Source organism: Furipterus horrens, unplaced genomic scaffold (assembly GCF_987537825.1).
Source record: "Furipterus horrens unplaced genomic scaffold, mFurHor1.1.pri manual_scaffold_2, whole genome shotgun sequence".
Lineage (NCBI taxonomy): Eukaryota > Metazoa > Chordata > Mammalia > Chiroptera > Furipteridae > Furipterus > Furipterus horrens.
Genome location: NW_028327172.1, coordinates 49,078,646 through 49,094,714, shown reverse-complemented (window position 1 = coordinate 49,094,714; position 16,069 = coordinate 49,078,646). Strand labels below are relative to the sequence as shown.

The window sequence follows — 16,069 nt, the reverse complement described above, 5'->3', positions numbered from 1 at the left end:
CATAAGTTATTTTTAGAGAGAGGGCAAGGTAGGGAGAAAAGTGGAACTACTACTTTCCATCTTCAGACAGAAAAATCTTTACCCAAATGGGTCAAAGAATGTCTCCTGTCTCTATTTGTTAGGGTTCCAGACACCCTGGACCCTGAATTTCAGACCCGAAGTTTATGAGATTGGGACTTTATAGCTTCCCGGGCACCTCAGACATCCCACAGCCCCTGACACCTGAGCAGACAGAGACCCACCACCAGGGGCTGAGTAAGGACGTGGAACGTTGCCCTCACCTGCGCAGCGAAGGTGCTTGTAGTTTTCCAGCATCACGTCTCTGTAGGCTTCTCTAAGAGGGGCCCAGGAGCACATTCAGGGTCACATCTTTGAAGGCCGCTGTGCCCCAAAATTTCAAGCACATTCCTCAATCGTCATCATCAACACCGATGTCTATGGGCTGAAGTGCACACAGCACTGAGAACAGAGTAGGGCCGGGGAAGCAAGTGATGCAGAGTTGGGAAAGTCCAAAGTGAAAATGTGCTGCACTTGTGTCCTCTCCACTCCGCACGTCCAGTTCCCACCACTGGTTTTGTTTTTAAACTGGGAACCACCACCTCCCCTATTGTTAGGAGATGCAGTGAGGTTGTTGGAGACTTGGACCACATCACACCCAAACCCAGTTTGTAGTTAAGTTCCAATTCCATGAGCTAACACAGCCCCCTTTACAGCTAAAATCAGCTTGTGCTGGGTTTGTTATTTGTGTACAAATGTAAGTGCAAACTGACCCAGAAATTTGTCCTAAGGACAGAACCCTAAAATGTGCAGCAGGCTTGAGTCTGGGGTTCACAACATCATCTCCATCACAGGCTGGATAACAGGACACCTTGTTGTGCAACAGCAGATTCTTACTGCTATTTGCTGTATCTGGGACTCAGGTGCCATTGATCCAGTGATCATTCAGATGCGGCTTAAAGTAACTTCTTATGGTCTATTGTGAGCTGCTTCAAGGACAGGATGTGGCCAGCTCGTCCACCCTGATCGTTTCCTTGCATGCACGACATGCTTTTCTTTGTTATCTGTCTGGATAAGTATTTCTTCTTTATATCTTTGTTTGCTGAACTTCCGTGCAGTTTGGTTTTCTGGAACTTCTGGTTGTTTCTAGTTTTGAGGTAGTTGTATTCCTTCTTAGTTGTGGAGGCAGACTCAGTGTGTCTGTCTAGGCCTCCTTCTTGGCCGGAAGTCCTGTGTAAGCATATTTATCACCAGAGTTTTGAACTCTGCATCTGTTAGGTTGGCTATCTCCTCATCACTTAGTTCTCCCCCTGGAACCTTGATCTGTTCCCTCTTTTGGGCCATACTTCTCTCTGAATTATTTTTTAATATATCAGTCACATTGGAACACATCTACATTTTCAGAACAAGCATTATATCAGAACTGTATTGCTTATCCTGACATAATTGTGGTCTGTTTTATTGGCATTTCCTCTTGGACATATACTAAGAAGTGGGATTGTAGGATCATATGGTAGTTCTTTTTTTGTTTTTTTTTTTGTTTTTTTGAGGTGTATCTATGCTGTTTTCCATGGCAGCTGCACCAGTCTGCATTCCCATCAATGGTATACATGGTTTCCAGGTTCTCCACATCCTCATCAATGCTTGTTAGCCCCCCTTCTTTTTTTTTAGTGACCATCTCACCAGATAGATGTGAGGTGATATTTTGTGGCTTTTATTTGCATTTCCCTGATGGTTATGTTGAGCATCTTTTCACATGCTTATTGGGCATTTGAATGTCTTTTGTTACTTTTTATTAGTTATTTCTGCCTCATAGTAACTTTTTAAAGAAATTTCATATGCTTTCCCTATTTAAGTTTCACTCTTTATATTTAAACTCTAAATAGACCTAGAATTTACATTTTACATGGGGTGCAGTAGGACTGTTGTGAGTATAAAATGTAAAGCACTTAAGTGTCAACACAGAAAAAGGACCCCCTCAAAGAATTTCATCACTACTGTCATTTAATAATTATTTATTGGATTCTTATTGCTTATAACCAAGAAGACGACATCAAAGTTGACTAGAGAGAGCATTAGATTGGATGTCTGAAGACAGATTATAATCCTTACCATGCCACTGATTAGCCAGGTATCCTTGAGTGGTCTGTTTCCTTGGGTCTTGGTTGGTATGCCTGTGATGGTAGATTAAAACTCAGATGTTCCCTTCAGCTGTTAAATTATTTAACAGTAGCATAGGGATCTTTGATAAACTGTGTTTTTTAGCATAGAATGTATTGTGTGATTCATTTATTTATAACCCTACCTAGTTCCCAAAAGGATTTAAGGAAGGCATATAATCTTAGTGTAAGGAGCAACCTTTTAAGCATATTACCAAACACAAAAACAGTATTGGATAGGACATCCAATCACATAAAAATTAAGAAAGACTCAAGAGAAAAGCATTTACAAAACACAGTCGTCGGCAGCCGTCCGTCTCGAGAGACGATGGTGTAGCTTCTTAAGAGTCTATCTGCACTGCCAAGAATGGTTGTGCAGTCCGACTCGGGAGTGACACGGTGTCTGTCTCCTCCCGTGTTGAATCGACATCTTGCGATGACGCTGGAGTGTCCTCTCCAGTGAAGCTGAAGCTACAGAGCCTGGGCAGGGTGATATGGAGGGTCTGCTGTTGCCCATGCAGCAGACCCCCCCCTCTCTTCGCAGCTGAAGGGTCCAAGGGAAAGACGGAGTCAATACAGCTTGGCTTCAGGTGCGCCGCAGGAGTTGCCGGTGTTGACTACAACGTCAAACCGCCTTAGGGACTCCGGCTCCGGATTTTCTGTCGGGGTTTACTCCCTTAGCCTTTCCCCTGAAGAGGTATGCCGCAAGGCAGCGGAGGTTTTTTGGAGTCAGAGTTTTCCTTCTCTGTACAAAACACAGTATTTGCAAAGAAATTTTGTAAAGGAGTTAATAGATTTCAAAAGCAATGGGTTGTGAGTGTACTTTTTTCCATGGTGGAAATACAGTTTTTTTAGATGGTGTCTATTGAAGTTGTTGCATATCTTCAGACATTAACCCTTTGAGTGCCAGTGTCGCTCCAAGTAACTCTTCAATGGCTATAAATGTAAATAACAATGGAATAATTTGTATTTGATGTTTTGTTCTCTTTTTTTGTACCTCAGGTTATATATTGATATAACTTTTTCTCATGTTGATCCAAATCTCAAATTACACATGGCACTCAAAGGGTTAACATTGCTGAAGTGAGGATACAGCCATTTTGTTAGGGAATCGATTATCAAGAAAAATTAACGTTTCGTTTATTTTGGAGGCTAGAACTAGACAAGGTAACTTTGCTTGTTTATTTGGGAGGGGTCCGACTGGAAATAAGATTGGAATATGTTCATAATGGTAGCAGGGTAAGTCAGTTTTTCTTTTTCAAAACTTAAAATAAGTAAAGGTTAAAGAGGAAATACACTTTGGATAGAAATAATTGCAACATATAACAAAGAGGTTAAGATCTTTGATACATAAAAAGCTCTTACAAATCAATAAGGAAGGATGAACACATACTGGCTGAGGAAATGGGCCAAGGACACAAACCTGTACTTGAAAAAGTAAAAATGACCAGTAAACAGGGCAAGATACTGATGAAATCTTTAGAGTGTAGATGAAATTTAAATGAAGCAAATGAAGAGTAATCCTCAAAGCTAAGCAGTGTTCTGTAAAGGGGTCAGTATCACACCTGAACTGCATAGTGCATACAGGATCCTGTGTCCTTGCAAACAGTGAAATTAAAGTAGATGTGTGGGGTGTTGTGTCCAGTTCTTTATCCAAAGCTCTGTATCTGAGTTGTAAATAAGAACTGCTTTTTGTGTGTTGAAAGTGACTTACTTATATCCTACAGGTAGGAGTGGAATGTTTCACTCTTACTGATATTATTCCATATATCTAAAGGTTCTGATGGTCTCTGATTTTAAAAGACAAAATTTCTTAGTAAGAAAGTAATGGTCATACAAAGAAATAGGTTTTTATGCCACATTGCAGCTGCAGCATCTCCTGGGGAGAAATAACTGTTTTCTGTTCATTGTGCGTCTGGCTTTGTTCTGTTTTTCTAGCCAGGTGAATGGATGCACAGATTTTTATCTTCTCAGAATTTATCTTAAGAAAATACTAAGCTACAGCTACAAGAATGGTTTTTATAGCGTTGTTTATAATTGTGAAAATATTGAAGTAAACTATTTAAAATATGATACACTATAAGACACTACAAGGCCAAAAGAATTACATTGTAGAAGAAGAGTTCTTAACCTGAAATTTGTGAATCCTTTAAAATTATATATAAAATTTTATGTTTGTGTTGGTATATATATTTTCCTAGAGAGGAAATCCATATATGTAATGTTTCTAAATTCAAAAGGCAAAGTATTTGGCTCTCAGCTTTAGCTCTGTGGTTAATCCACTGTGTGGCTGCAGTCCCGTGCTGTCCACTAGAATTGACTGTGGCTATGGAACTGTTTCCTGTCTAGTATGGGAGACGGTAGCTAAATGCGCTGTTCATCACTTGAAATATTATAGTGAGGAACAGATCTTTTTATTTTAATTAATTAAATATAAAGAGCTACATGTGGCTAATAATCACTATGTTTACCATAGTTTTAGGCAAGTCACTTTATCTTTGTTCTAAAGTGAAAGGAGTTTCGTATATGATGGAATCTTAGAAATAATCAAGTCTTGATCCTTTAAGTTGAGGGAAACAGCCCTTGTGAGATAAAGTACATTTACTTAGTTCTAAAATTCTGACCATCTGTATATGAATTCTTATAATAATAATAGAACCTTCAATAACAATATCCTTCACACTTAGTATTATTTCTAAAATACCAATTTTGTTGCTCAGCTTACTTTGCCATGTGATTTATAAAATTAGGGATTGGCAAACTCTGGCCTGTGGGCCAAATCCAGTTTACTGCCAGTTTTTATATAGCCCGTGACCTGGGAGTGGTTTTTACATTTATAAAAGGTTGAAAAAAAAACCAAAAGAGGAAAATTCTATGAAAATTACATGAAATTCAAATCATAGTGTCCATAAGTGAAGTTGCTGTGGAACACAGAGGCATTCATTCATTTGCAGTATCTGTGTCTGCTTTTGTTACTGCAGTGGCCGGCTTCAATAGTTACAACAGTGTGAGTATGGTCTACAGAGCCTAGAGAATTTACTGTCTGGCTTTCTGATGCCTGGTATAGATGGTCTTTGGAAATGAAAAACAACAATTTATGTATTGGATGCTGATTTACAAAACCCAGTTTTAGAAAAGAAATGGAGGCTAATTTGAGTGAGGGGATGTAGTCCAAGTCACACTGTCCCAAAGTAGAAGAGAGTAGTTGGTACATTCTACTGTTTCGCTTCAGAGGCAACACACCCGACCCCTGTGCCAGAACAGGCTGTAATGTGATTGTTGTCTATATTTTAGATTTGATGAGTTTGATGAAGCTATTGATGAAGCTATAGAAGATGATATCAAAGAGGCTGATGGAGGAGGTATGTGTTTATCATTCTTTTTTACATATAACTTTGGCCAGTAAAGTAACTGAAAAGCCCTGGTGAGAGCGGTGAGCTTTCTTTTTCCTCCCCAGTTTTTTTTTGTGATCACTACTGATGTTAACAGTTTGAGACTCAAGATAATCTGTTGACACAGTGTCAGTGTGTAGACTTGGATCTTAGTAATTATTTTAAGAGTTTGGTTTTATTATCTGATGTAAAATATAAATGTTTTCATACATTAAAATTTTACTTCTGGCCCTGGCTGGTATGGCTCAGTGACTTGAGCACTGGCCTGTGAACCAAAGGGTCACTGGGTTGATTTCTAGTCGGGGCACATGCCTGGGTTGTGGGCCAGGTCCCCAGTTGGAGGCGTGCAAGAGGCAACCACACATTGATGTTTCCTCTCCCTTTCTTTTTCTCTCCCTTCCCCTCTCTCTAAAAATAAATAAATAACATCTTTAAAAAAAATTTTTTTTACTCTGCTTCCAAATGAAAAACCCGGTGAAACTTTCCTGTTTTTCTAGTTTTAGATCACTACTGCTACAAAGTATCAAAAGTTATGGATATTCAGACTCTGTATGATTTCTTTAATTAAATATCAGTCTATTCGTTTTCCTATTCTTTAATACATGACATTAATATAAAATAATTTGAAGGTAATTAAGTGCTATATAGGAAATTACCAGTACTCCAGTGTGGAACATTGTGGTTTCCATGTAGTTATTATGAAAACTCTGGAAAGCATTCGTAGTAACTCGGTTGTTTGTAGTGGAACTGAAGATGTCACTAGCTTTTCCAGAGACATGTGCCTTACTTATATCTTTGCTGCTGAATTCACTGTTTTAATCTTGCAAACAGTTAAAAAAAATTGGATTGACCTCTTTCTAAAGCCATGTCCAAAAAGATGACTTTCAAGAAGAGATTTCTTGAGTGACTGCTAATAAGTGTCAGGTTTCTTTTTGGGGTGATGAAAATGTTTTGGAATTAGTGGTGACGGTTACAGAACTTTGTGAATATACTAAAAACCTCTGAATTATATACTTTAAAAGAGTGACTTACGGTATATGAGTTATACCAAAATTTAAAGAAATGATGTTCTATACAAGGTGAACTTTTATTTAGTAGGACAAATGAATGCCAAAACTCTTGATAAGAGCTCTGTCAGCTGCAGTCATGAGAAAACTGCATGCTTGTAGGAAGAAAATCAAGTGTAGAGCTACTAAGCACAAAGAAGAACCATCTGTAGATATTAAAGGGAAGCTTTTAATACATGTACAGTTGTGTCTCTTTCTCACTCCCGCTCTTCCTCTCAACCCTCCGCCCCTGAATTCAGGAGTTGGCCGAGGAAAAGATATCTCTACCATCACGGGTCACCGTGGGAAAGACATCTCTACTATTTTGGATGAAGAAAGAAAAGAAAATAAACGACCCCAGAGGGCTGCTGCTGCTCGCCGGAAGAAACGCCGGCGATTAAATGATCTGGACAGTGACAGCAACCTGGATGAAGAAGAGAGTGAGGATGAATTCAAGATCAGTGATGGGTGCGTGATCTGCCAGTAGACGTCAGTTCCCAGATACAGGCTTAAACAGTGCTAGCAAGAGAAGCTGGCCATGCTGTGATGGGAGTTTTGCTTTTCAGGCACATAGTCAGTCTCTTCTTATTTTCAGGATATTTAAAACATAAGAATGCTGATCTTGGTTCTTTTTAGGATAAAACAAAGTAGGTTTATGGGTGATTGTTTACTATTCAGAACTGTATTTAAATTGCATTAACTTTAGTTGAGCCATTCATTTGTTATGTACCTTTGTGCCACCTTCTGCCACCATATCCATAAGAGGCTGTCAGTCAAATAAGAGAAATAGACAAGTACAAGTAATTAGATACTATTCTCTGGTGACCCTTAGAGGTTTGGTTGAGGTAAGTAATCCACCATGGAGTATGAGGAAAGTCTTCCCTGCGGAGCAGATATTGAAACAATAATCCAGAGTGGAGGAAACAAACATATAAACCACAAAAAAAAGTCACTTTGCATGATTGCTACTAAAATACAGGTAAGGCATAGTTAGGGTGCAGAAGAGAGATTAATCCAGGGAGGTCAGAGTGGAAATAAAGCTTGATGAAATTTGAAGAAAGAATAACTGAGCAGATCGATGAGTTTAGAATTAGAAACAGGGTGAGGAAAGAAGTTCTTGGGAAGTCATGTGTCTGAGGCATAAACCGCTGTGGAATGTTTAGGAAACTCCTGGTGTGTCAACATAGCAAAAGCATGGGGAAGAAGGAGAGAGTGCCTTGCAGGACGTGTGGCCAAGACATAAAAAGGGCACAGATGGTGGTGTCTTGTTGGCATGCATAGGAATTTGGGTTCTAATCTGAACATGATGAAAACCCACTGAAGGGTTTTAAACATCAGAATAATAATGAGGTTTACACTTCAGAAAGCTTCATCCTGGTATTTATTTGGAGGATATATTGAAGAGAAATGATCTAGAGATTAGAGAGACTACTTGGAGCATTGCTATAGTTGTTCAGGTAAGAATAGTTGTTCAGGTGGGAGATGGTTTGAGATACTAACTAAGAGGTGGACTCAAGGAATTAATAAATGATTAGATGTGAGAAATGAAAAGGGAGAAATAAGGATAAATACCAGATTTCTGGTTTGAATTACTGTCAAATACCAGGCTAAGGAACAGAAGAGAGAAGTTAGGAAATAATGTTTGCTTTTGGACATGTTGATTTAAGTAAGGTACATGGGGGACATCTCAAGAGGCCAAAGCAGTTTATGAGCAAAAATCAGAATCAGCTCATCTTCATAACTCCTCCTAAGAAAAGGATAGATAGCAAATAATTTCATGTTAGGGAAGTTAATGCAATTATTCAGATACTACATTAAATATTATTTAATGATTCAGTGGACTTGTTAGAACTTGAACTCAGAACTCTTAAAAATAGGTTCATGGTTTTAAGTGTACCATCATAATTCATCTGGTTTTTCTTGGACAGCTCTCAAGATGAGTTTGTTGTATCTGATGAAAACCCAGACGAAAGTGAAGAAGACCCACCATCTAATGATGACAGTGACACCGATTTCTGTAGCCGAAGACTGAGGCGACATCCCTCCCGGCCAATGAGGCAAAGCAGGCGTTTGCGGAGAAAAACCCCAAAGAAAAAGTATTCTGATGATGATGAAGAGGAGGAATCTGAAGAGAATAGTAGAGACTCTGGTAAAAAATAATTTGTATCTACATCATGCCAACTTAAAAAATTCTTGTGATTTCTGGAGCTAAGAGTTCTTAAAATTCCATTCAACTGTAAATAAGCTTTCCGATAAAACTTGGAATTCTATTGTTATGACTCACCAGTAACTACATTTTTCACATTAAGCACATTCTAAGAAAATACATATGGTTGGGTATGTTAACTTTATACTAAATTCACTTCAGGATTGTGATGATTCTCCAGGTGACAAGTGTTTTCATGTCTAGACTTACCTTCATAGTATTTCTTGGGAATAATTTTCAGTAAGCTGAGAACATTTTTCTCAGATGTCTAGCTACTCTTGGAGGAAGAAGGACCATCAATTATTTCTTAATGTTTAGATCGCAGTCGGTGATTCATTAGTTTTTATAAATTAGCAGTGGTTGATGTTATAGCTTATATTCATCCCTATTAACGGTAAATGGAGGGACAGTAACGAAAAGCATAGATATTGGTGCTTTGTGGAATTGGTAGATAGGTAGCTATCATCTTAACTGAGGAAGTGGCACAGACAAAAGGATTATATCCTAGACTCTTGCCAGGCTTGTGGAGTTTTTATTTTCTTTATTTTTTTTCCAAAACATTTTAGGTAAATGGAAACATCATGCTCCTTTATCAATGATTATTTCCTATGAACAGGACATTACCTTACATAACCATAGTATAGTTATCAAAATCAAATTTTAAATTGGTATAATGCTATTATCTAATAAAAGCATACATTCAAATTTCATGAGGCATCCCAGTACTGTCCTTTATTTCAATATTTTTCCCTAGTCCAGGATCCAATACAGGAATACACATTTTACTCATTTGTATCTCTTTAGTCTCCTTTAATCTGGAATATTCTTCTGACTTTGTCTTTATTGGCCTTGGCATTTTTGAAGAATACACATTAGTTATTTTATAAAATGTCCCTCAATTTGTGTTTTTCTGTTTCTTTGTGATAGATTCAGATTATACATTTTGGTAGGAATATTACAGAGCTAATATATATCCTCCAGGACTTTTTTTTTCCCCTTTATAATTAGTAAGTAAATTGTAGGAAGATCATTTGAGACTCTAAATCTCCTGTTCCTTATCAGATGTTTCACCCACTGGGTGGTTTTTTTTTTTTTTAATTGTTTTTCTTTTTTTAATTCCTCACCCAAGGATATGTTTGATTCTGTAGAAAGAGGGAGAGAGAAAAAGAGAGATCAATCAGTTGCCTCCCATACACGCTCTGACTGGGGATCAAACCTACAACCTTTTGGTGTATAGGATGACCCTCCAACCAACTGAGGCACCCTGACCAGGGCTCACCCACTAGTTTTAACATTTGTTGATAATTTCTAATTCCATTATTCCTTTTATGTTTTTTATTTAGTATTCTGTGAGGATGTGTTTTCCCTTCTCCCCTATATATTTATTTCTTTACATCAGAATGTATTGTTGATTCCTTTGTTGATTCTTATTTAGTCAGTGCATATAACATGTCACCATCACTATTTAGGCTCAGTTTGTCCCAGATTTGAACAGTAGAAACAGAATGTCTTCAAACTATTGGCTAGTCATTTTTAAATGTTTGAATTCCATCAGAGAACCAGACTGAATGTGATAATTCAGTGGAATTTGTTAGCACTCCTGAAAAACTGTTGACACAGTGTCATAGTCTGACTCTTGTTTATTGATCAGAGGTGATAAGAACAATGATATTTAGCAATACTTTGAGAGTTTTAAGTAGCCCTGTGTATTTAGAAGATTTTAATTCCATGTAGAAAACACCAAAGATATAACTCCCAATTTTGTACTTCTTTAAAACAGGCTCCTCACTTTTCTGTGGTTAGAGAGCTTAACCTCTGTGCTCCATTGTGAAGTTGAGACTATAGCCATGAAGCTACATACATGGGAATAGCAGGTTAACATGAGGCAGGAAGAGCAGTTGTGGCAGCCATGCAGCTGACTGGGTAGCTCTCAGTTGAATGAAATAAGGGTTCTATAAAACATCTTCATCTTGAGGATTGACTGCTGATAAGGTACATTTGTGAAGTTTGGCATTAAAGCCCCAAAGATTTACTCACATTATTAAAAAGTAAATAATGGACCTAAAGGTATTATTCATTTAAAAATTGTTATGAATGAACTCTGCTTAGTATCTTTGCATTTTTATCACATTTCTATTTAATGGGCTTCAATTTTATATGTGACTTCTTTTTACTTCCCTTTTTCTCATAGAAAGTGATTTCAGCGATGACTTGAGTGATGATTATATAGAAACTCGGCGAAGGCGGTCAAGGAGGAACCAGAAAAGACAAATAAACTACAAAGAAGATTCAGAGAGTGATGGTTCCCAGAAGAGTTTACGACGTGGTAAAGAAATCAGACGAATTCACAAGCGGAGGCTCTCCAGCTCAGAGAGTGAAGGTAATCAATAGATGTCCAATTTACCGAAGGTTGGGCAAGGCAGAAACAGAATCTATAAAATGAGAGGATTGTGATTCATATCATTTCTAAGAAATGCAATATAACCACTAATATCTCTGAGACAAAACCCATTATTTTACGTCTGGTCACTATTTGTAGTTCAAGTAAATGATACTTGATAAAATGTAAATTATTAAGATCTCCATTGTAATAATTAAATTCTTCATTGGAACCAGAAATGTCTCAGAAAATTGTGATGGCAAGATTTTTTTCTGCTCCCATATTACTTATGGCCCTCATTTTGAAATAATTTCCTTTAATTTGATGAACTGAGAAGCTGACCAGTTTTAAACTACTTCTCTCCACCTTGAAGGTGAGCTTCAGTCAGTAACTGTTTAATTTCTTAATAGCTGTAACTACATCCCATATCAGAAGTTCAGGAAAAGCTCTGAAATATGAATCTGTGGTATCCATTTAGTCTTTGCTGTTTTTCCAGAATTCTTCCCAAGTTCATTTTAAATGATTCTAATCTTCACCTTCCCCCTTTTCTTTTTTGTATATTTAATTTTCCATTGTTTATCTGTTTTGAAGGTTTTTGGCTTTCATAGGTCCTTGTCAATTAAATTTGAGCCTATGCCATGAGAGAAAGGAGAAGGGAATGTTTGGGTAGGAGCAGCTAAAGAAGGAAGGTGAACATCTGGTTGACTGTGTGTCATCTTTGTGTGTCATTAAAAACAAACATGAATTCATTAATTCAACTATTAAAAACAAATACTTATGGAACTATTCGCTATTCTAGGCACTGGGAATAGAAAAGTGAACAAAAGAGCCCAAAATGTGTAAATCCCTCATGTAACTCTTAGATGTGGGGAGAGAGAGACAAGAAACAGGATAAATAAGTAAAATATATGACATATTAGGTGGAGATAAATGCTGTAGAGAAAAAAAGGGAGTAAGTCTGATTGGTATAGTTGGAATCTCAGATTGGGTACTACAGGAATATCTCACTAAGAAGATATTTGAGTAAAGACCTGAAAGAAATGTTGAGTGTAAGTCATGCAGTTATCTAAGAGTGATACAGGCAGCTAAAACCACAACATGAAGGTGTTGAGGCAAGTTTGTGCCTGGCATGTTCAGAGAAAAGAAAGGAGGCCAAGTTGGAGGAGAAAGAGTAAGAGAAAGACTAGTATGAGATGAAGCAAGATCAACAGGGGCCAGATCATGTAGAGCAGTAGTCAGCAAACTACATTGCCCACTTGTTCATGTAAATAAAGATTTTGTAAATCAAGTTATACAGAAACATATTCGTGTCCATGTTTTTACATAAAGGCTGTACTGCATTCCCACAAGGTTTAATAGTTATAATAGAGACTACCCTTAACAAAATATTTTGCCAACTCCTGATGAGTAACAATGCTATCCTGAGGCTGTACTACCTCCAGTGCCCCAGCTCAGATGGAAACTCCCTGTCCAGCAGAGGTTTCAGGACCACAGCAGAGAAACATATTTATCCAGGCACTGTATTTTGTCTGGAGGGATGGGAGGTGGCTAATCTCTCTAGGGGAGAAGAGCATAGGACTTCTGTCTCCCATGCTTTTTATTGAGGAGGGGATTTAGGAGACACCAGGTCAAGACTTATGAATCATCAATAAGCTTTTAGACGCTTGGGTTACAGTTGACAGTTACTGACTACAAATATCAATATAGAGAACACAGTGACTAGTATGTGTCAGGGTCTGTTAAACATCCTGATGCCATGCTGACATTAGGTGCAAGCCTTCATACATTTTTAGGTACAGCTTGTTTATAGTTAACTAAGAGATAAGAAAAGCAGAGCAAGCTCTAAAACACAATATGCACTCTTTAAATCCAATTCCCATAGGAATCCTCTGAATGGCCTTTGGTCCTGTCTGCCTCACAGCCTTTCAGTTTTTTGTTGAGACTTAAAGGCCTTCCTGGGGCCTGGCTCACGGTTTGGGCTACAATTCCCAAACCCACAAGGAGCAGTCCCCTACACTATCCAGTTGAGCTTTTTGCAAAGATGGACATGGTCTGTATCTGTGCTGTTCAGAATAGTAGCCACTAGTATTACGTGACTGTTGAGCACTTGAAATGTGGCTAGTGTAATAGAGGAACTGAATTTTTAATTTTTATCTAATTTTAATTAATGTAAATTTAAAATAGCCACATGTGATTACTGGCTACAAAATTGGGTACTGTAGTAGACTGTTGTATAAAGACTTTGGGTTTAAATCAGTGAGAGATGAGAAATAATTGGAGGATTTTGAGCAAAGGAGTGATATGACCTGACTTATGTTCTTGTTTGCTTATGGTAGCTGTGTTATGCATAAGTTGAAGGAAACAAGGTCAGAAAATAGGAGACCAGGTGGGAGGCCATCAAAATAGGCCAGGTGAGCCATGGTGATGGGTAAAACTAGGACAGTAGCAGTAAAGGGATGAAAAAGTCAAATTGTGGATATATTTTGAAGGTAGACCCAGAAGATTTACTGTTGCATTAGATGGGAGAGGGAAAGGAGTCAAGGATGACTCAGCGATTGGAAGAATAAGAGTGTCCAATAACTAAGATGGTGAAAACCAGAACAGCACAAGTTTGAGGGGGGATTTTGGAGCTCTGTTAATACATTAGGTTCGAGGTGTCTGTTTCAGAAATCCAAGCGTAGATCTTGAGTAAGCAGTTTGATACATGAGTCTGGAATTTAGGGGTTGCCTAAAACAAATTTGAGAATTACCAGCGCATAGATGTTATGCCAAGCCATGAGAGACTAGGTGAGATCACATAGATATAAATATAGATAAAGACATTTTAGGACTAGCAAGGGCATAAAATAACATGGGATGGGAGCACAGTGTTTCAGATGTCCAGTGTTTGGCAAGATTCCTCAAAGAAATCTGATTCTGCTCTTTCCTAAAATCATAGGTACGCCATGAATCATAATGGGCACTGTTATAGAACTTGTAGGAGGGAAAAAGCAGGCCATTTATTGACGGGAAATATTTGTGTACAGGCAAGTCTGAAAGCAGGACATAGGAAAGTGGGGAGGAAAAGAATTACTTAAATTTGTTTATGGTTAAATGTGCTGTTTATTTTAGAGAGCTATATGTCCAAAAACTCTGAAGATGAGGAGCTAGCTAAAGAATCAAAGCGCTCAGTTCGAAAGCGGGGTCGAAGCACAGATGAGTATTCAGAAGCAGATGAGGAGGAAGAGGAAGGCAGACCATCCCGAAAACGGCTACACCGGATCGAGACAGACGAGGAGGAGAGTTGCGACAATGTTCATGGAGATGCAGATCAGCTTGCCCATGACAGCCAGCCCAGGGTCCTGCCCTCAGAACAAGAGAGCACCAAGAAGCCCTATCGAATAGACAGTGATGAAGAAGAGGACTTTGAAAATGTAGGCAAGGTGGGGAGCCCATTGGACTATAGCTTAGTGGACTTACCTTCCACAAATGGACAGAGTCCTGGCAAAGCCATTGAGAACTTGATTGGCAAGCCAGCTGAGAAGCCTCAGACCCCTAAGGACAACAGCACAGCCAGTGCAAGCCTGGCCCCCAATGGGACAAATGGTGGGCAGGAGGCAGGGGCACCGGAAGAGGAGGAAGATGAGCTTTTGAGAGTGACTGACCTTGTTGATTACGTCTGTAACAGTGAACAGTTATAAGACTTTTTTTTCCATTTTTGTGCTAATTTATTCCACGGTAGCTCTCACACCAGCGGGCCAGTTATTAAAAGCGGTTTTATTTTTCCTAGAAAACTCCACTACAGAATGACTTTTTAGAAGAAAATTTTCAACAAACTCTTAAGTCTTTCTGTGAAGTGACCAGTTTTGAACTTTGAAGATTAATAATTGCTGTAAATTCCTTTTCACTTTCTTTTTCCAAGTACATGGTCCTTGGTAATTTCATTCATGGAAAAGAAATCTTATTATAATAACAACAAAGATTTGTATATTTTTGACTTTATATTTCCTGAGCTCTCCTGACTTTGTGAAAAAAGGTGGATAAGAATGCATTCCGAATCTGCAAGGGCCCAAAACAGAATTAGGGGTGGGAGAAAGCACTTGTGCTTTAGCTTTTTCATATTAAATATATATTATATTTAAACATTTGTGGCATAGATGATGATTAACAGACTGTTTAAATGTTCAAGTCTGTATTGTTGCAGTTTGATAATTGTAGATAACATCATACATAAGTCATTTAGTAACAGCATTCATGAAATCAACTTGTTTACTATTGGAGATAACCACACTTTATAAAGAAGAGACCGAGAAAGTACCATCGTTAAAAAAAATCTAAGCTAAGTTTGTTAGAGCAGAGTTGGTTTTTTAAAAAAGAAATCATCTGAAAAGCATTTGTATAGTAAAATGTATAATGAAACTTTGACAACTGGATTGTGCTAGCAACAATTTTTTTAACCGCTTTATGCAGTGGTGATGAGGTGGCCTGTGATGTACTATCATGGAGAATTTCTAGTGAAGTGAGTGTGGTCTCTTTTTAGGGCCCAGGTAGACTATAAACTTTGCAGATAGTGTAACTCTTGTCTTCTGGCCACTTACTTAAATATATCAAATATCATTTTGAAACAGATGCATCTATACATAACATACATGAAGAGATGTTAGGCTGACAGTGGTATTTTAGCACATTTGAAGAAGGGGAAAGGATTTTCAGGTGAATTTTAACTGGTCTATTCTTGCCCTTAGTATCTACTTCAAATTGAAGTCTACAAACAAAGCAGTTCCTTTGGGAGGTTTTGAGTTTTAGCGTGTGTGTGTGCGTGTGTGCGTGTGTGCGTGTGTTGAAATTTCTTATCTGCCTGGATATATTAGGGTTTGAATGTAGTTTTGGCTTTTGGCCATTAGACTTCT

The 16,069-nt window shown here is 38.1% G+C and overlaps 1 protein-coding gene across 3 annotated transcripts in view; it reads left to right on the top strand.

The window, feature by feature from the left end:
• Positions 1 to 15,959, top strand: part of RSF1 (remodeling and spacing factor 1) — a 108,654-nt gene extending 92,695 nt beyond the window's left edge. For all 3 annotated transcript variants that reach the window (XM_090265730.1, XM_090265732.1, XM_090265729.1), the window contains 5 exons: positions 5,451 to 5,518; positions 6,855 to 7,062; positions 8,523 to 8,743; positions 10,992 to 11,180; positions 14,292 to 15,959. In XM_090265730.1, the coding sequence (XP_090121856.1) occupies positions 5,451 to 5,518; positions 6,855 to 7,062; positions 8,523 to 8,743; positions 10,992 to 11,180; positions 14,292 to 14,860 (1,255 nt within the window). In that variant the 3' untranslated portion in view covers positions 14,861 to 15,959. The remainder of the gene's footprint in view (positions 1 to 5,450; positions 5,519 to 6,854; positions 7,063 to 8,522; positions 8,744 to 10,991; positions 11,181 to 14,291) is intronic.
• Positions 15,960 to 16,069: the final 110 nt, after the last annotated feature.